General features: G+C 34.3%; 1 protein-coding gene across 8 annotated transcripts in view; it reads left to right on the top strand.

The window, feature by feature from the left end:
* CCDC18 (coiled-coil domain containing 18) overlaps nucleotides 1-22,142 on the top strand; it is a 108,240-nt gene that overhangs the window by 69,683 nt on the left and 16,415 nt on the right. For all 8 annotated transcript variants that reach the window (XM_042997906.1, XM_007073414.3, XM_042997909.1 and 5 more), the window contains 6 exons: nucleotides 4,936-5,035; nucleotides 10,210-10,326; nucleotides 11,562-11,705; nucleotides 13,186-13,389; nucleotides 16,564-16,701; nucleotides 18,810-19,010. In XM_042997906.1, the coding sequence (XP_042853840.1) occupies nucleotides 4,936-5,035; nucleotides 10,210-10,326; nucleotides 11,562-11,705; nucleotides 13,186-13,389; nucleotides 16,564-16,701; nucleotides 18,810-19,010 (904 nt within the window). The remainder of the gene's footprint in view (nucleotides 1-4,935; nucleotides 5,036-10,209; nucleotides 10,327-11,561; nucleotides 11,706-13,185; nucleotides 13,390-16,563; nucleotides 16,702-18,809; nucleotides 19,011-22,142) is intronic.

The following is a 22,142-nucleotide window of genomic DNA, read 5'->3' on the forward strand; positions in this document are numbered from 1 at the left end:
CATAAATCAGATTATATTGCTTCTCAACTAAATTGCTTTCCCTATTTAAATATTTCTAATGGCTTCCCAACATATTCAGAATAAAATCCATGCTCCTTGGGAAATGTAAATCAAAACTACAGTGAGATGCTGCTTCACACCCACTCTAATGACCATGATAAAAACAAACAAAAACAAAACAAAACTGAAAATAATAAGTGTTAGCAAGTATTTAGAGAAATTGGAACCTCATACATTGCTGTTGGAAACTAAAATGGTACAGTGCCTGCGGAGAACAATTTGGCAATTCCACAATAAGTTGAACGTAGAATTACCATATAAATCATTAATCCCACTCCTAGTTATACCCCAAAAGAATTAAAAACAGATGTTCAAAATAATTGTGCACCAATGTTCATAGAAGCTCTATTCACAATAGCTGCTAAGTGGAAATAACCCAAATATCCTTCAGTAGTTGAATGGATGAGTAATGTGATAGATATATCCATATAGGGAATATTATTCAGCCATGAAAGGGAATAAAGTACTGATGTGTGTTACAACAGAGGTGAACCTTGAAAACAGGTTCATCTTGAACCTTGAAATAAAGCAGACACATGTTGTCTGATTCCATTTATATGGAATATCCAGAATTAGAAAATCCCTAAGGATAGAAAGCCGATTAATGGTTGTTAGAACTAGGGGTGGGACACTGGTAAGTAACTGCAGATGAGTATTAGATTTGCATTTGGAGTGATGAACAAGTACTGGAAATAGACAGTGGTGATGGTTACACAACATTGTGAATTTACTTAGTATAACTGAACTATACGCTTTAAAGTGGCTAAAATAGTAAATCTTTTTTTAAATTAATTTATTTATTGTTTAATTTACATCCCAGTTACTTAGCATATAGTGCAACAATGATTTCAGGAGTAGATTCCTTAATACCCCTTACCCACTTAGCCCATCCCCCCTCCCACAACCCCTCCAGCAACCCTCTGTTTGTTCTCTATATTTAAGACTCTTTTATGTTTTGTCCCCCTCCCTGTTTTTATATTATTTTTGCTTCCCTTCCCTTATGTTCATCTGTTTGGTATCTTAAAGTCCTCATATGAGTGAAGTCATATGATATTTGTCTTTCTCTAATTTTGCTTGGCATAATACCCTCTAGTTCCATCCACGTAGCTGCAAATGGCAAGATTTCATTCTTTTTGATTGCCAAGTAATACTCCATTGTATACATATACCACATCTTCTTTATCCATTCATCTGTTGATGGGCAGTTGGGCTCTTTCTATGCTTTGGCTATTGTCGATAGTACTACTATAAACATTAGGGTGCATGTTCCCCTTTGAAACAGCACACCTGAATCCCTTGGGTAAAGACCTAGTAGTGCAATTGCTGGGTCGTAGGGTAGTTCTATTTTTAATTTTTTGAGGAGCCTCCATAGTGTTTTCCAGAGTGGCTGCACCACTTTGCATTCCCATCAGCAGTGCAAAAGAGATGCTCTTTTTCAGCATCCTCGCCAATATCTGTTGTTGCCTGAGTTGTTAATTTTAGCCATTCTGACAGGTGTGAGGTGCTGTCTCGTGGTTTTGATTTGTATTTCCCTGATGATGAGTGATATGAGGATTTTTCATGTGTCGGTTAGCCATCTAGATGTCTTCTTTGAAGAAGTGTCTATTCATGTCTTTTGCCCATTTCTTTACTGGATTATTTGTTTTTTGGGTGTTGAGTTAGAGAAGTTCTTTATAGATTTTGGATGCTAATCCTTTATCTGATATGTCGTTTGCAAATATCTTCTCCCATTCATTCGGTTGCCTTTTAGTTTTGCTGATTGTTTCCTTCACTGTGCAGAAGCTTTTTATTTTGATGAGGTCCCAATAGTTCATCTTTGCTTTTGTCTCCCTTGCCTCCGGAGACGTATTGAGTAAGAAGTTGCTGCGTCCAAGGTCAAAGAAGTTTTTGCCTGCTTTCTTCTTGAGGATTTTGATGGCTTCCTGTCTTACATTTAGGTCTTTCATCCATTTTGAGTTTATTTTTGTGTATGGTGTAAGAAAGTGGTCCAGGTTCATTTTTCTGCATGTCGCTGTCCAGTTTTCCCAGCACCACTTGCTGAAGAGACTGTCTTTATTCCACTGGATATTCTTTCCTGCTTTGTTAAAGATTAGTTGGCCCTATGTTTGTGGGTCCATTTCTGGGTTCTCTGTTCTGTTCCATTGATCTGACTGTCTGGTTTTGTGCCAGTACCAAACTGTCTTGATGATTACAGCTTTGTAATACGTCTTGAAGTCCGAGATTGTGATGCCTCCAGCTTTGGTTTTCTTTTTCAAGATTGCTTTGGCTATTCGGGGTCTTTTCTGGTTCCATATAAATTTTAGGGCTGTTTGTTCTCGCTCTGTGAAGAATGCTGGTGTTATTTTGATAGGGATTGCATTTAATAACTAGATTGCTTTGGGTAGTATCGACATTTTAACAATGTTTGTTCTTCCAATCCATGAGCATGGAATATTTTTTCATTTTTTTGTGTCTTCTTCAATTTCTTTCATAAGCTTTCTATAGTTTTCAGTGAATAGATTTTTAACCTCTTTGCTTATGTTTATTCCTAGGTATTTTATACTTTTTGGTGCGGTTATAAATGGGATCAATTCCTTGATTTCTCTTTTTGTTACTTCATTAATTATTGGTATATAGGAATGTAACCGATTACTGTACATTGATTTTATATCTTACCACTTTGCTGAGTTCGTGGATCAGTTCTAGCAGTTTTTTGGTGGCATCTTTTCGGTTTTCCATAAAGAGTATCATGTCATCTGCAAAGAGTGAAAGTTTGACCTCCTCCTGGCCAGTTTGGATGCCTTTTATATCTTTGTATTGTCTGATTGCTGAGGCTAAGACTTCCGATACTACGTTGAATAACAGTGGTGAGAATGGACATCCCTGTCCTGTTCCTGACCTTAGGGGGAAAACTCTCAGCTTTTGCCCATTGAGGATGATATTAGCAGCGGATCTTTCACATATGGCTTTTATGATCTTGAGGTGTGATCCCCTATCCCTGCTTTCTTGAGGGTTTTTATCAAGAAGGGATGCTGTATTTTAAAATGGTAAATCTTATATGTATTTTACAACAGTTTAAACAAAAAAATCCAAGCTCCTTATCATGGAATACAAAGCCCTACATGATAAGGTTCTTGCCTATTTCTCTGGCCTCATTTCATACTGTTCCCCTTGCTCCTGGCCTTCTTGTTGTACTTAAAACGGTACATATTTCCTACCTTATGACTTTGCTGTAGCTGTTTCTTTGGCCTGAAATAATGGTTGAATGGCCAACTTCTTGCCCTTCACATTACCTCAGAGGGCCCTTCTCTGACCACTTACTCTCAAGTAGCCACCCAGTCACTATCACATCACTGTATTTAGTGCTCTGACATAGCACTTTACATTTTTCTTGTTGTTCATTATTTATACTCTGTCTTCTTTCCTGACCTATTAGTATGTATACTCCATGTGATGAAGGACATCTACCTTGTTGACTATTAAATTCACCGTACATAGAGCCTTGATACATAGGAAGCTTCCAGTAAATATTTGCTAAATGGTAACATGAATAAATGAATTAAAAAAGTAAAAATGAAATCTCTTTTTTTTTTTTTTTTTAAGTTTTATTTATTTATTTTGAGAGGGAGAGAGAGAGTGTGAGTATGTGTACAGGCAGGAGAGAGGCAGAGAAAGAGGGAGACACAGAAACACAAGCAGGCTGCACTCTGTCCGTGCAGAGCCCAACACAGGGCTCGAACCCACAAATCATGAGATCATGACCTGAGCTGAAACCAAGAGTTGGACGCTTAACCAACTAAGCCACCCATGTGCCCCATGAAATCTTAAATTTTAACTAATAGCTGAATTTTTGGAAGCTCACCTATTCACTTACACAACAGCATTATCTTTAGAATTTATTTCATAATAACTTAATGTAGCCTTATATTTCATAACTCTTGAGACTTTTAAGAGAATAGTAAATGGCTCATTAAAGAAGTTTTGAATCTGCTTTTAAAATCAGTACTTTTATTCAATATTGTTTATATTTAAGACTGGAAAACCATATGATGATTTTCAAGATCAACATTTTTAGCTTTTGTCATATCAGAACATAGAGTTCCAGATTAAAATTCTTTGGGGCACCTGGGTGGCTCAGTCAGTTGGGCCTCCAACTTTGGCTTGGGTCATGATCTCAGGGTTTGTGAGTTCAAGCCCTGCATTGGGCTCTGTGCTGACAGAGCCTAGAGCCTGCTTCGGTTTCTCTGTCTCCCTCTCTCTCTGCCCCTCCCCTGCTCGCTCTCTCTCTCTCTCTCTCTCAAAAATAAATAAATGTTAAAAAAAATTAAAAAGAAATTCTTCGCATTCTCCAATCTGAGTGGTAGCAGTCTTAAAGTTGTATCAGTAGTAAGTATTTATAATATAAAATTAGAAATAAGGTTTTAGGAGAGGTAGAATTTATTAAAAGTATTTCTGAACTGAGTTGTGGATATCAGAGATACCAACCACAAGATAAATGCCTCATTCAATTGTAATAAACCCACAGCTATTATATAGAAAAGACTTTCAAATGCTCCCTTGATCTATAAATGAAAAATATGGACATATTTTTAAAATTCTTAATACTGATTCAGTCTTGCACCCTGGGAGTACTTTAACATTTAGCTTCAATTGTCTACAATAGTAGTATTTTAGTTAACTTTTGCCTTTTGAGAATACTCTATTAAAAGTAATTGTATTGATATCAATCATTTTCTTTATACATTATTTCTTTAATTTGAGCCCTTTCAATCAGAAATAATTGCATATATTTTATTACTTGTCACTTAGAGGAAATGTTAACCCAATTGACTTAATTTTTTAAAACTATAATATTCCTACTATTTGCTTTGATCTTTTTCCTTTGATAAATTGCAGAGAATGCAAGATGGAGATTGAAGATAAAAAGCAAGAACTCCTTGAAATGGACCAGGCACTTAAGGAGAGAAATTGGGAACTAAAGCAAAGAGCAGCTCAAGTTGGTTTTCTTAATTATATTTGATGAAATTTTCTGTTACAGTACAATCACACAGGGTTTCAGAGGTCACCACTTTTTGGTAAAATAGACATTTTTAAGCATATATGTTTTTCTATGCACATTAATATTTTTAAAATTAGAAAATGTCATCTTTCTTTCTTCATCTTGCTTTTTTTATAGAAGTAGTTTTTTGAGAATGAGGATTAGCTTAGTATCCAAACCTTTTGATCTCTTACATTGCTGCATATCAGAAGAACATGTGATTAAAGGAGTTACTTGCTCAGCTAGTGTTTGTTGGAGAAACAAAAATATTCAAAGGGCATTATTTAACATCTTTTTTTAAGACTTTGTTTCTTAGAACAGTTACAGGTTCACAATGAAAATTGAGCAGAAGGCACAGAGATTTCCCATATATCCCTTGCTTCCATAAATTCACAGCCTTCCCCATTATCAACATTTCCCACCTGAATGGTACATTTGTTATAGTTGGTGAACATACACGTTATAATTACCCAAGCTCCATAATTTATATTAGAGTTCACTATTGGTGTTGTACATTCTATGGGTTTGTACAAATGTTTAATGACATGTATCCATCATTATGGTATCATCCAGCGTATTTTCACTGCCCTAAAAATCCTCTGTGCTCTAGTCATCTTTCCTACTCTTCCCCTGACCCTAGCAGCCACTGATCTTTTTATTGTCTCCATCATTTTGCCTTTTCCAGTCATATAGTTGAAATCATAGAGTACATAGTCTTTTCATATTGGCTTCTTTCACTTAGTAATATTTATTTAAGGTTCCTCCACAGCTTTTCATTGCTTGATAGCTCACTGCTTTTAGCACTGAATAATATTCCATTGTCTAGATATGTACTATAGTTTACTTATCCATTCACTGAATGTCTTTCCTACTGAAAGACATCTTGGTTGCTTTCAAGTTTTGACAATTACAAATAAAGCTGCCATAAACATCTGTGTGCAGGTTTTTGTATGGACATAAGTTTTCAACTCCTTTTGGTAATTACCAAGGGGTGTGATTGATGGACCATATGGTGAGTGTGTTTAGTTTTATAAGACACTTCCAAACTGTGCTCCAAAGTGGCTTGTACCATTTTGCATTGTTATCAGCAATGAACGTCAATTCCTGTTGCTAGCATTTTGTGTCAGTGTTTTGGATTTTGGCCATTCTAATAGGTGTGTGGTGGTATCTCCTTATTAATTTACATTTCTCAGATGACGTATGATGTAGAGGATATTTTCCTGTGCTTATTTTCTATTTGTATATCTTCTTTGGTGAGGTGTCTGTTATGGTCTTTGTCCCATTTTTTAATTGAGTTCTCTTATTGTTGAATTTTAAGAGTTCTTTGTATATTTTGAATATTAGTCCTTGATAATTGTGGCTTTTGTTCACAATCTTTTGCATTGGTTTTCACAGAGCAGAACTTTTAAATTTTAGTGAAGTCCAGCTGATTAATTGCTTCTTTCATGAATTGTGCCATTGATTTCATATATTAAAAATCATCACCAAACCCAAGGTCATCTAGGTTTTTCCCTATGTTATCTTTTAGAATTTTTATAGTTTTGCAGATTACATTTAGGTCTGTGATCCATTTTGAATTAATTTTTGTGAATGGTGTGGTCTAGATTTATTTATTTTTTCCATGTGGTTGTCCAGTTATTCCAGCACCATTTGTTGAAAAGACTATCTTTTCTCCATTGTATTGGCTTTGCTCCTTTGTCAAAGATCAGTTAACATATTTATGTGAGTTAGTTTCTGGACTTTATTCTGTATGATTATCTATTCACTTGTTTTTTTGCTAGTACCACAGACTGTTTATTTATAGTGTCGTGAAGTCAGGTAATGTCAGTCTTCCAGCTTTGTTCTTCTTTGATATTATGTTGGATATTTGGGATCTGTTTACTCTCCATGTAAGCTTTAGAATCAGTTTGTCAGTATCTTCAAAATAACTTGGTAGAATTTTTATTGGAATTGCCCTGAATATATAGATTTAGTTGCGAAGAACTGACATCTTGAATCTTGACAATATTGAGTCTTCCTATCCATGAACATGGACTGTCTATTTATTTAATTCTTTGATTTCTTTCATTGGAGTTTTGTAGTTTTCTCTTAATAGACCTTGTATATATTTTGCTAGATTTATACCTAAGTATTTTATTTTTGGGGGTGTTAATGTAAATCATATTATGTTTTTAGTTTCACATTCCTCTTGTTCATTGCTAGCAAATAGGAAAGTGATTGACTTTTGTGTATTCCTTATATCCTACAACTCTGCTATAATCACTTATTGGTTCTAGGAATTTTTTTGTCAAATCTTTCAGATTTTCTCCCTAGATGATTATGTCATCTATAAACAAACACAGTTTTATATTCCTTGCTAATATATATAAATCTTTTATTTCTTTTTCTTATCTTACTGCATTAGCTAGGACTGCTAGAACAATAGTGAAAAGCATTAGTGAGAATGAATATCCTCGCCTTGTATCTGATCTTAGTGGGAAGGCTTTGAATTTCTCACCATTAAGTATGATTCTAGCTGTTGTTTTTCTGTAAATATTCTTTATTAAGTTAATGAAATTTTCCTTCATTTCTAGTTCACTGAGGGTTTTTACCATGTGTTGAATGTGTGTTAAAATGTCTTTGTCTGGTTTGGGTATTAGGGTAATACTGGCCTCATAGAATGAGTTCAGAATTATTTCCTCTGCTTCTGTCTTCTGAATCGGACTGCAGAAAATTGGTATAATTTCTTTCTTAGATGTTCAGTAGAATTCACCAGTGAACCCACCAGGACCTGCTGCTTTCTGTATGGGAAAGTTATTAATCATTAATTTCTTTAATAGATATAGGCTTATTCAGATTATCTCTTCTTGTTTGAGTTTTGGTAGATTCTGTCTTCCAAGTAATTGGTCTGTTTCATCTATTTTTATTAAATTTGTGGTCAGAGAGTTGTTGTAATATTCCTTATTATCCTTTTAATGTCCATGAGAGTTACAGTAATGTGTTCTCTTTCATTTGTGATATTAGTAATTTGTGTCATCTTTCTTTTTTTCTTAGTTATCCTGGCTGGAGGCATATTGATTTTATTGATCTTTTCACAACTCAGCTTTTGGTTTTGTTGATTTTCTCTGTTGATTTCCTAATTCTAATTTTACTGATGTCTGCTTTAATTTTTATTATTTCTTTTCTTCTGCTTACTTTGGATTTAATTTGCTCTGCTTTTCCTAGTTTCCCAAATTGGAAACTTAAATGATTGATTTTAGATCTTTCTTCTTTTCTAATATATGCACTCAGTGCTCTACATTTTCCTCCAAGCACTTCTTTTGCTGCATTCCACAATTTTTGTTATGTTGTATTTAGCAGCTTTTATCTCGCATAAAATGAAGTCTAAATCATTTTATTTGTCATTTATGAACATAGTTGAATTTTTTTAAGTTTGTATAATATATATGAAACTCAAGATTCGGTATTCATAAGCAATGAATATTTTTCTCATTTTTAAAAAAAATGTGATTGGGGCGCTTGGGTGGCTCAGTCGGTTAGGCATCCGACTTCAGCTCAGGTCATGGTCTCGCCGGTCCGTGAGTTCAAGCCCCGCGTCGGGCTCTGTGCTGACAGCTCGGAGCCTGGAGCCTGTTTCAGATTCTGTGTCTCCCTCTCTCTCTGACCCTCCCCCATTCATGCTCTGTTTCTCTCTGTCTCAAAAATAAATAAACGTTAAAAAAAATTTTTTTTTAAATAATTTGAGCTGAGTTTATGTTTCAGTTACACCCACTATAAAGAGTTAAAAAAATTTTTTTAATGTTTATTTAATTTTGAGAGAGAGAGAGCATGAGCAGGGGAGGGATAAAGAGAGTGGGAGACACAGAATCTGAAGCAGGCTCCAGGCTTTGAGCCATCAGCAAAAAGCCTGATGTGTGGCACGATCTCACAAACCATGAGATCGTGACCTGAGCCCAAGTTGGTTGCTTAATGAACTGAACCATCCACGTGCCCCCCCGCCACTGTAAACAATTTTTTTTTTAATTTTTTTTTTAATGTTTATTTATTTTTGAGACAGGGAGAGACAGAGCATGAACGGGGGAGGGTCAGAGAGAGAGGGAGACACAGAATCTGAAGCAGGCTCCAGGCTCTGAGCTGTCAGCACAGAGCACGACGCGGGGCTCGAACTCACGGACCGTGAGATCATGACCTGAGCGGAAGTCAGACGCTTAACCGACTGAGCCACCCAGGCGCCCCATGTAAACAATTTTAAAACACATTCCAAGCACACAGTTTTTCACATTAGAATAATTGAGTAATAGTTTAATGTTTTTTTTTCAAAATTAAAAATTTATTCTGCAGAAGACCTTGTTAAGAGGGTGATAAGGAATAGACAGGAAAAAAATATTTGTAAATCGCATATCTGACAAAGGACTCATACATAGGATATATACTCTCATCTCAAAGCTCAGTGGTAAAAAAGTAAACAATCCAATTTTAAAAAATAAGCCTGCGGTGCCTGGGTGGTGTCAGTTGAATGTCCGACTCTTGGTTTCAGCTCAGCTCATGATCTCAGGTTTCATGAGTCTGAGCCCTGCATCTGTCTCTGCACTGACAGTGCAGAACCTGCTTGGGATTCTCTCTGCCCCTCCCTCTCTCAAAAAAGAAATAAATAAGCATAAAAATTTTAAAAACAATAAGCCAAAGACATGAAAAGACATTGATGTTCATTTTGTTGAAATCACAATGTGATATCTCCACACTCTTTGCCAAATGGCTAAAATAAAAAGTAGGGATAACACCAAGCTGGTGACAATGAAGAGAAACTGGATCACTTATTCATTGCTGGTTATAATGTAAAATGGTACAGCCTCTCTGGATAGAGTCTAGATAGCAGGTTTTTTTACAGTACTAAACATGTTCTTACCTTACAACCCAACAGTTACATTCTTAGGCATTTGTCTCAGAGAAATGAAAACATGTGTTCACAAAAAACCTATATACACAAATGTTCACAGTGCCTTTATTAGTAACAGCCCAAAATAGAAAATAATTGAAATGCCCATCAGTAAGTGAATGGTTAAATAAATGATGGTACCACCATGGAATACCATAGAATGCTACTTAGCAATAAAAACAAATAAATTATTGATGCAGGCTACTTTTGTATTTAGGTTACACATTTGGATATGACTATTCGTGAGCACAGGGGAGAAATGGAGCAGAAAATAATTAAATTAGAGGGTACTCTTGAGAAATCAGAATTGGAACTTAAAGAATGCAACAAACAGGTAAATTAGTTAAAATTACATATTTTAAATTGTTTTAAAAAATAACTCCATAACTGTAAGCATCTGTTATTCACATAATGTGGCTTTTAAGTAGAATACATACAATAAAAATACTACATAATTTTAATTATTTTGTACATACTACTTTAATTCATTTTTCTCATTTTAACTTTTTCCCCAGCTTTATTGACATATGACAAAAATTGCATATATTTGAGGTATACAACATGTTTTCCTATACATATACTCTGTGTAATAATTAACATGTCCATCACCTCAGTTATTATAATTATTTATTTTGTTGGGAATGCTCAATATCTATTCTCTTGGCAAATTTCAAGTATACAAATACAGTATTACTAATTATAATCACTGTGCTGTACATTAGATTTACAGAACTTACTCATCCTGCATGACTGAAATCTTGTACACTTCGACCAACATTTCCTCATTTTCCTCACTCCCTAGCCCGATGACCCTCTTAATGTTATTTCAAATACAGGTTTTCTCGTATCAGTATGTCCACGTATTTATCCTCATGTGTGTGTGTTTGAATATGTATAAAATATCTCTGGAAGGATTTGCAAGTAATTCTCTTCTTTGGTTACCTTTAAGGAAGGAACACAGTGGGAAGGGGATTTTATTTTCACTAACTAGAGTTTTTTACCTCTTAAACATATTACCTATAAAACTATTTGTAAGACCATATAACACTTGTTGCTTTAATGTACCCTAATTTTCCTTTCTTACACAAATGTGATTGAGACTTCCATCTCTTGTGTGTTTCAGGTATACAAAGAAGCTTCTTATTAAGCACAAGAATCCTGATGTTAATGTCTAAGTTATAATGGCATTAAGAAAAACACATTTTTATATTGGCTACTTTGGATTTATGTGTTTAAAGCTTGACTTACTTGGATTGCAATTATGATTTCAAAATTATTTTTCCTGGGGGCGCCTGAGTGGCTCAGTCGGTTAAGCGTCCGACTTCGGCTCAGGTCATGATCTCGCGGTTCGTGAGTTCAAGCCCCGCGTCAGGCTCTGTGCTGACGGCTCAGAGCCTGGAGCCTGTTTCAGATTCTGTGTCTCCCTCTCTCTCTGACCCTCCCCCATTCATGCTCTGTCTCTCTCTGTCTCAAAAATAAATAAGAGTTAAAAAAAATTTTTTTTTTAAATAAATAAAGTAAAAATTATTTTTCCTTAGTTACATTAACATTACTCTTTTTAAAATTCAGATAGAAAGTTTGAATGAAAAATTGCAAAATGCCAAAGAACAGCTTCGAGAAAAAGAGTTTATAACACTACAAAATGAACAGGAGATAAGTCAACTGAAAAAAGAAAATGAACGAACACAACAAAAGATGAAAGAAATGGAAAGTGTAAGCAAATTATCTCTTCCTAAGAAACATACTAATATTATCTGAAGAGCGATATAAATCTTTATGTTTTAAACTGGTTGGTTTTAATATATAGAAGCTGTGCCATAAGTATTTTGGAGCTAATTATTTGTGTCAGATACTAGTTTCTTTGATCTTTTTTAAATATTTATTCTGATGTTCCAATTATAGGCAAGGGCATCATCCTATTTATATTGCCTATAGGCATTGTCATAGTATCTCTCACATAATGAATTCACAGTATGTGTTCACTTGGTCAACAAATATTTATTGAGAACCTACTGTGTAGTAGAGCTGGAGATACAGATATCAAGATACACTCATTTATCCTTGAGGAACTCCATCCAGCGAATGAATGAACAGATAATAATTGTACATTATTGAGACTAAACACATTGAGTTCGTTGCCAGGTGAAGTTCGATGTGTGCTGAATGGTGAATTCCACCCACTTGCCTTTTTAAAAAGTGAATTTGCTTCTTTTAATTTATTTGTTTGTTTTTTAAATGTTTGTTTATTTTTGAGAGAAAGAGCGTGCGCATGAATGGGAGAGGGGTGGAGAGTGAGGGGGACAGAGGATCCAAAGTGGACTCTGTGCTGACAGCAGCAAGTTTGGTGCAGGGCTCAAACTCACCAACCATGAAATCACGACCTGAGTCAAAGTCAGACACTCAGCTGACTAAGCCACCCAGGCATCCCAAAACTGAATTTGCTTCTAAGAGCTCTCATGGGTGTTACTTTTTTTTGCCTTTAAATAGTATACTCAACTTTAAAACTTCATATATAGATCTTCATTGTGTTTATCTGTCTGCAGACAGATACTTTTACAGAAAAGACCTTAACCCATATGGATTAATGGTGGGTTTTGGTTATTCATGCCAATATATTCTCCATCTGTGAAATGGATATCACATATTAGTTTCTTTTTTTTCTTTATATTATTGCGTATTCTGCCATGTTATATTCATAATGATTAAGGATTATACAGCTTACATATTAGTCATGCAAAATATACCATTTATCCCAGATTTATTAATAGTATTTTGTCATTTTCTTATAATTAAAAAGGAAGAGGCACCTGGGTGGCTAAGTCAGTTAAGCATCCGACTCTTAGATTCGGCTCAGGTCATGATCTCATGGTTTCGTGGGTTTAAGCCCCCCATTGTCAGGCTGATGTGGAGTCTGCTTGGGATTCTCTCTCTCCCTCTCTATCTGCCTCTCCCCCACTCGCGCTATCTCTGTCTCTCTCAAAAATATATAAATAAACAATTTTTTAAAAAAAGAAAAAGGAAGAAAAACATTTTCTAAGTATCAATTTCATAGAAACTGATATTCATTGTGTGTTAAATTTTATAGAGATCAAGTTGGGATGGGGAAATCACTTATTAAAAGAGAAATCAGAGTAAGAAATAGGTTATCTGTATCATTTCATTTTGAAAGCTACAAATATCTTGTGTATTTCAGGTTATGAAAGAGCAGGAACAGTATATTGCAACTCAGTACAAGGATGCCATAGATTTGGAGCAAGAATTGAGGTTAACTCGGGAGCAGATGCAGAATTCTCATACAGAATTGGTGGAGGCTCGTCGTCAACAAGTCCAAGCACAGAGAGAAGTAGAAAGGCTCTCAAGTGAATTGGAGGAAGTAAAGCAACTCTCTAAAGAAAAAGTAATCCCTATTCTAAATAATTTTACCTTACTAAAAATCTTAAAAAATTTTAACATTTACTTTTTTTTAAGTTGTAGATTATAGTAACTGTGTTGCACACACTGAATGTACTTAATGCTACTGAATTTGACACTTAAAACTGGTTAAAGTGATAAATTTTATGTGTATTTTACTAATATTTTAAGGAAAATGTTATATTTAGCATAGCTTTGTAATATAACTAGGATTCAGAACTGAGTTTTAGCCAAACTAGTTTTCAATAAATTGAGTTACAAAGTATTTTTAGATTTTCAAGTGAGTTTAAGCTATCATTTGAAAAGATAATAATAAAGCTAATCTTTTTTGAGTAAAATTTTTACATTTGTAGCCACTCTTATAAGTGAAACTGACAATCTAAATTTATAACTGTTATGAAACCTATAGTTCAGAATCCTTATGGAGAGAAAGTGCTTTTAATAACAAGAACTATAATATAAATTGTATTTGGTAGAAGGTTAATAACTTTGCTTAAAAATACTTGGAGGGCGCCTGGGTAGCTCATTCAGTTAAGTGTCCAACTTCAGCTCAGGTCATGATCTCACAGTAGGTGAGTTTGAGCCCTGCAATGGACTCTGTGCTGACAGCTCAGAGCCTGGAGCCTGCTTCGGATTCTGTGTCTTCCTCTCTCTCGCCCCTCCCCCACTCTCACTCTGTCTCTCTCTCAAAAATAAACAAACATTAAAAAAAAAATTTTTTTAATACTTGGATTGTTATGCTTGGGTTAATTACTTAGACTTTGAGAAAAATGTGTTTATTGGTATTTCAGTAATGTTCCTGTTTTATGCTTTTTATTATGGTTACTAATACAGGCATTACATTAAAGTGTCTTTACATTTAATTTTGGTAAACTTAATGTTTTTATTCACATTTCTGGTTGGACTAATAAAGAATATATAAGGAATTTTTATTAGAATATGTTGGGCATTTGGGAGTCTCCTAGGAAAAGGGGAGCTCTCTACTTTTATCTCATCTTTGTCTTTATCTGTAGTATCTATAGTACAATTGATTTGATGTGATAAGGTAAGCTCAGTTAATCAAAAAAGTGAATGAAAGTGGGGAATTATTTAAAATGACAGTTTCTTTTCAAGTTTTTATTTTATTTTATTTTTCAAGGTTTTTTTTTGTTTTTTTTTGTTTTTTTTAATTCCAGCTAGTTAACATACAGTGTAATATTAGTCTCAGGTGTAGAATTTAGTGATTCATCACTTACATAGAACACCCAGTGCTCATCACAAGTGCCCTCCTTCATCCCCATCACCTTTTTCACCCATTCCCCTGCCTACCTTCCCTCTGGTAGCCATCAGTTTCTTGTCTATAGTTAAGAGTCTGTTTCTTGGTTTGCTTCTCTTTTTTCCCTCCCGTATTTGTTTATTATTTAAATTCCACATTTGAGTGAAATCATATGGTGTTTGTCTTTCTGTGACTTACTTAGCATGATGCTTTCTAGCTCCATCCACATCACTGCAAGTGGCAAGATTTCATTCTTTCTGATGGCTGAGTAATATTCCACTGTGTGTGTGTGTGTGTGTGTACCACCACTTTTTTAAAAGTTTTTATTTACTTAATTTGAGAGAGACAGAGACAGAGCAGGGGAGGGGCAAAGAGAGAGGGAGAAAATCCCAAGCAGGCTCCACATGGCCGGTGCAAAGCCTGATGTGGGGCTCGAACCCACAAACTGTGAAATCATGACTTGAGCCAAAACCAAGAGTCAGATGCTTAAATGACTGAGCCACGCAGGCACCCGATATGCCGCTTCTTTTTTAATCAGTTCATCAGTTGATGGACATTTGGGCTCTTCCCATAATTTACCTATTGTTGATAATGCTGCTATAAACATCAGGATGCATGTATCCATTTGAATTAATATTTTTAGGGGCTCCTGGGTGGCTCAGTCGGTTGAGCATCCGACTTTGGCTCAAGTCATGATCTCACTGTTGTTGGATTTGAGCCCTGCATCAGGCTCTGTGTCTCCCTCTCTCTGCCACTCTGCCTCTTGTGCTCGCTCACTCTCTCTCTCTCAAATATAAACATTAAAAAATTTTTTTTGAAATATTTTTTTATCCTTTGGATAAATACCTAGTAGTGCAATTGCTGGATCATAGGGTAGTTCTATTTTTAACTTTTTAAGGAACCTCCATACTGTTTTCCAGAGTGGCTGTACCAGTTTGCATTCCCATCAACAGTACAAGAGGGTTTCCCTTTACTCTGTATCCTCCCGAACATCTGTTGTTTCCTGTGTTGTCGGTTTTAGCCATTTTGACAGGTGTGAGGTGATATCTCATTGTAGTTTTGATTTGTTAAATTGACAGTTTAAAATACTTCAACTCAGAACTCTAAATATATATTCTTTTAGATATTGTAGATCTTTTAAGTTAGGACAAAATCTTTTTTTTTTTATGTGTGGGCAGGGTCTTTGCTTAGAATTCCACCTAGCCATTTTTCATTAACCATATTCCTATTTGATCATCTATTGTTTCCAATTTTGGTTTCTTTAAAGGAGAAGAAGAATTAAAAGACATTTGTAAAGCAGTTAGAGTATAACATCTCATATTTTACGTGGAGTTTCCCATAATATTTTACAACTATTTTGACTGCTTCTAATTGGGTAAAAAATGTTTGTGACTCATTCATTGACCTGTCTCAAAGCATAGAACTTTCTTTTAAATAAAAACTTTCTTTTTGCTTGTGTATTTCCTCAGTGTTCATACATAATATATATTAAAATTGCATAATTAGAATCCTAAGCAAAACTAGCATAAATAGGTTTGGATAAGTACACAACTGACTCTTGATAAGCAAACAGTGCATCTGGTGAACAAAATGCATAGGCAGACCTTAGAGTAAACTGTTACCTGCCAAAGTTCAGCATGCTGTGGTTATTAATTTGCTTTACAGAATACACTGGTTAGTGAACTTCTATTACATTATGATAAACAATACACTAATACAGTCCCATTTATAGTCTCTTAAATGTCTAGATTTTAAAGTATACCATTTAATAAGTTAACTTTGTATCTGAGTGTTTATATAGTATTATAAAAGAGTGAAGTACTTCCACAGGTACACACTATTGGTTTAGTTTTAATAACCAAATAAACAAGTTAAATAACTTTTCCTTAATATGTCATTTTTAAGGAAGCTCATGGAAACCATTTAGCTGAAGAATTAGGGGCTTCTCAAGTACGTGAAGCTCATTTAGAAGCAAGAATGCAAGCAGAAATCAAGAAATTGTCAGCAGAAGTAGACTCTCTCAAAGAAGCTTATCATCTGGAGGTAAAGAAGATGTAATTCGTTCTAGTATTGTCTGCTAAAGTGGGTTGACCTATCTGAACAAAAGTAGAAGTCTAACTTCTGAGTATTCATTATAGAATAATTCATTGTGGTCTTCATTTCTGGTAGCTTAATATAACTTCACATACACTGTGGAGTTAAGAGCTTAAGTTCTTTAGCCAGGCAGCCTGGTTCCAAATCTTAGCTCATCACTTAGCACTTACGTGACCTTGAGCAATTAACCTCTCTGAAATGGGTATAATAATGTAATGTACCTCATAGAACTGTGTTGAGGATTAAATGAATATAGTTAAAGTTCTTAGACCAGAGCCTGTCTCATCATCATCTTCATCATAATCAGTTATAATATAGCACTTGCCAAAACTAACTGGAAAAAGCAAACTGGAGATACTTAGTAAACAACATAAGCAGTTTCATGTGATATGAATCTGTAATGCTTTGCAATGTCCAACATTTGTTGTGATAGTAAATTAGAAAGGCAAAATTAGAACCTCATACTTTTTATCTACTAGTATGTCCTGAACCTTTATACAAATGAGCACTGTTATCAATTAGAATAGCATTTCTTGTCTATTTAAAAACTACATTTGAGGATATACAAAATGTGTATTTTAGACCTAAATAACTTACGGAGTTCTAGTAAAGCATTTTTCTATATAACAAGGATTACAAATACATTCATATTAAACTCCTTTCAGAGGAGTTTGGGACCATCTTTGTGAGGGATTGGTGGAGCTTGAAGTCGCCACGTCTTGCTTAAAGGGTTTAGATTCAGATCTCTTTAAAAACATGGTGTCTGCCAAACAAAACACATTTGCAAACTGAATCTAGTCCCAGGCTAAGGGATTCCAACCCTTGGTCTTTAGAGACAAATGGAATCCTGTTGGATTCAGCATAATTATTTAATAAATATTAGTTACTCAACTAAGTGACCTTCGGTAATAACTAGTCCAGCTCAACTGTTTACCAGCAACTACTCTTTACACTTTTATTATGTGGTCTCTGTTCTACTTTTATTTATTATCCAGTTTTTTACTTTAAGTTTTGTAAGCCCTCTGAAATTAATTATAAGCAGGGAATACAAAAAATGAATTGTAAAAATTGGTTCTACTATTGCTATTTAATATTTGCTACTAATGTTTTATACGTATGATATAAAAATAAGAATTTGTAATGTTTTTATTCTCTTTGACACTTGACAGAGATTTATTTTTAAAGCATATATGTTGTTTGATTATAAAAATGAAGGAGTATGTCATTAAAGTACCAGTATAAAGGATCAATAATTTTTAACAGCATTTAAAATATTACAGGTTTCAGAATTGTCACAAAATCATTTAATTGCAAAACCCCTGATATTTTTGATAAGAATTAGATTTTTTTAAAGTTTTTATTTTGGAAAATTTTGAAAGAATGGTATAAATCCTCCTATATTTATTATTCAACTTTAGCAATTATCAACTTGTGGCTAATGCGATTTCATCTATAAGTATATTGACCATTTCTTTTTAAAAGGGAACACTTTTGAGAATGAAAAGGGGTGCAACTACACCAGGACACCAAGCATAAAACTCAGTCAGTCCTAAGCAAACTGGGAAATATGATCACTGTATCTTTAACCTCACTCCCTTTCCTCCACATCTCATTCTCTTTTGAAGCAAATCTCAGACATCATTATTTCATCAATAAACATTTCAATAGGTGTCTCTAAAAGATAAGGTCTATTTTTAAGAAACCTAGCCACAATACTATTATCACACCTAAAAATTGACAATCATCCGTTAATATTATCAAATACCCGCTCATTGTTCAGATTTTCCCAGTTGTCTCAAAAATGTCTATATAGTTAATTGGTTCAAATCAGGATCAAAAAACAGACCATGGTCTTTGGTTCACTGTTCTTAGGTAAATTTAAGACTATAGGTTTCTTCTCCCCCTTTTTTCCTCTCATGGGGTATTTGTTGAGAAATCAGATGTTTGTTCCTATAAACAGAATTTACTTTAGTATAAGTGGAAGTGGAAAGTATTAGAATTTGAAACCAACTCCACCCTACTTAATTCTTTTCTTTTTCAATTTTGGGGCTGTGTAGATGATTTCACATCAAGAGAACCATGCAAAGTGGAAGATTTCTGCTGACTCTCAAAAGACTTCTGTTCAGCAACTAAATGAACAGTTAGAGAAGGCAAAACTGGAATTAGAAGAAGCTCAGGATACCGTAAGCAACTTGCATCAACAAGTCCAAGACAGGAATGAAGTAATTGAAGCTACAAATGAAGCATTACTTATTAAAGTAAGTAAACGTATAAAAGTACATAAAACACATCAATGAAAAAGTGAATTTATGACTTATTTTCCCCATCCTTGTAGTTTATAAAGGAAAATATGACCAAATGCTGACCAGTTTGAATAAAAAGCATCTTATTTAGAAGACATTGGATGTAGGGATTATGAATATGATGATTATCAGATTACTATAGGAGAAATAATTTATAAATGTTCAAACACAAACTTAAATTTTTAAAAATTTATTTCTATTTTTTTTGGTAAGAACATTTATGTTCTACTCTCCTAGCAAATTTCAGTCATATAATACAGTATTACCAACTGTAGTCAACATGTTATGCATTATGTCTTCAAACCTTATTGTCTTTTAGCTAAAAGGTTTTACTGTTTTACTAACCTCTCTTTCCCTCACTGCCCAGCAAACCCTTTTCTACCTGCTGTTTTTATGAATTTGACTTTTTTTTTTTAACTGTACATATAAAATGATTCCATGAACTATTTGTCTTTCTCTGTTTTATTTCACTTAACATAATGCTCTCAGGGTCTTTTCATGTTGTCACAAATAGCAAGACGTCCTTTCTCATGGCTGAATAATATTCATTGTATGTATATAGATACCATATCTTCTTTATACATTTATCTATTGATAAACACTTTGGTTTTTTGCTTATCTTGGCTGTTGGAAATAATGCCATCACTGAACTTGGGAATACATGTATCTTTTTGATATCCTGTATTAATTCCTTTTGAGTATATACCCCAAACTGGTGTTGCACGATCATGTGGTATTTCTGTTTTTAATTTTTGAGGAACCTCCATACTGTTTTCCATAGTGGCTGTGCAATTTACATTCCACCAACAGTGGACAAGGGTTCCCTATCTGCACACCCACACCAATACTTGTTATCTCTTGGGTTTGTTTTGTTTTGTTTTGATACTAGCCATTCAGACAAGTATGATGTAATATCTCATTGTGGTTTCGATTTGCATTTCCCTGGTGACTAGTGATGTTGAGCACCTTTTCACATACCCTTTGCCTATTTGTATGTGTTCTTTGGAAAAATGTGTTCAGTTTCTCTGCCGATTTTTAATTTGGATTGTTTGGGTTTGAGTTATAGGAGTTCTTTCTTTATCTCAGGCATTCACATACATGATTTGCAAATATTTTCTCCCATTCTGTAGGCTGCCTTTTCATTTTATTGATAGTTTACACTGCTGTGCAGAAGCTTTTTAGTTGCTTATATTTGATTTCAGTGCCCTTGCTTTTATGTCATATCCAAAAATTTATTGCCAACTTGATGTCAGGTGCCTTAGCCCTCTGTTTTCTTCTGGAAGATTTATGGTTTCAGATCATAAATTTAAGTCTTTCATCCATGTAGAGTTGATTTTTGTGTATGGTATAAGATAGTGATACAGTTTCATCGTTTTCTATCTGTCCAGTTTTCCCAGCACCATTTATACAGATACTATCCTTTCCCCATTGTATATTCTTGGCTTCTTTGTCACAAATTAATTTGCTATATATGCATGGACTTATTCCTGGACTATCTGGTCTGTTCCTTGATCTATGTGTCCATTTCTGTACCAGTACCACATTGTTTTTATTACTGTAGTTTGTAATGAGATAATGTGATGCTTCCAGCTTCCTTCTTTTTTCTGAAGATTACTTTAGATATTTGGGGTCTTTTTCGGTTTCATACAGATTTTAGGATTGTTTGTTGATATTTCTTTGAATAATGCCTTTTTGATGGAATTTTAATGGGGATTGAATTGAATCTGTAGATTGCTTTGGGTAGTATATTTATTTTGTATCCTGCAACTTCACTGAATTCATTTATTCTAACAATTTTTTGATAGTTTTTAGTGTTTTCTGTATATATTATCATGTCATCTACAAATATAGACAGCTTTACTTCTTTCCAACTTGGGTACTTTTATGTCTTTTTCTTGACTAATTGCTCTGGGTAGGACTTCCAGTACTGTGTAGAATAAAAGTGGTGAGTGGGTGTTCTTTTCTTGCTGCTGGTCTTACAGGATGTTGAATTGTGTCAGATGCTTTCTCTGCATCTACTGAGATGATTTAAAGATTTTTATCCTTCATTTTGTTAATGTGGTGTATCACACTGATTTATATTTTATTTTTTTTGTAAATAGTGAACCATTCTTGCATCTATGGAATTAATCCCATGTGATCATGGTGTATGATCCTTTTAATAATGTATTGTGGAATTTGGCTTTTCTGCTATTTTGTTGAGGAATTTTGTATCTATGTTCATCAAGCATACTGGCCACTTTTCTTGTGGCTTCCCATCAGGGTAACACTGGCTTCATAAAATGAGTTTGGAAGGGTTCCCTCTTCTGTTTTTTAGAAGAGTTTAAGAAGGGTTGGAATTAATTCTTCCTTAATGTTTGATAGAATCCGCCAGTGAAGTCATCTGGTCCTGGACTTTTGTTTCTTTGGAAGTTTTTGATTACTGATCCAATTTCCTTACTATTAATTGGTTTGTTCAGATATTCTCTTCATATTGTCTTGGTAGAATTTGTTTCTTCTAGGTTGTCCAGTTTGTTGGTATATAAGTCTTTGTATCAGTCTCTAATGATCCTTTGTGTTTCTCTGGTAGCAGTTGAAATGTCTCCTCTTTCATTTCAAATTTTATTAATTTGGGCCTTTTTTTCTTGGTAAATCTAGCTAAAGATTTGTATATATATTTTTTACCACTTTAAAAGCCCTCTCTTTTCAGTTTCATTGATCTTTTCTGTTGTCTTTTTAGTTTCTATTTCTGCTCTGATCTTTGTTATTTCCCCTTTTCTTAATTTTGGGCTTTAATTTGTTATTTTTCTAGTTCCTTAAAGTGTGAAGTTAGGTTATTTGAGATCTTGTTTCCTAATGTAGATGTTTATTACTATTAACTTACCTCTTAAAAATATTTTTTCTGTATCCCATATGGGATACCATATTTTGTATCCCATAATTTTTGGTATGTTGTATTTCCATTTTCATTTGTCTCAACATAATTTTTTCTAATTTTTCTGGCCTCTTGGCTATTCAGTAGCATATTTTTTTAATCCTGACATAATTGTAAATTGTCAATTTTCTTGTAAGACTTGTATTGTGGCCTACCACATGGTCTCCCTTGGA

Source organism: Panthera tigris, chromosome C1 (assembly GCF_018350195.1).
Source record: "Panthera tigris isolate Pti1 chromosome C1, P.tigris_Pti1_mat1.1, whole genome shotgun sequence".
Taxonomy (NCBI): domain Eukaryota; kingdom Metazoa; phylum Chordata; class Mammalia; order Carnivora; family Felidae; genus Panthera; species Panthera tigris.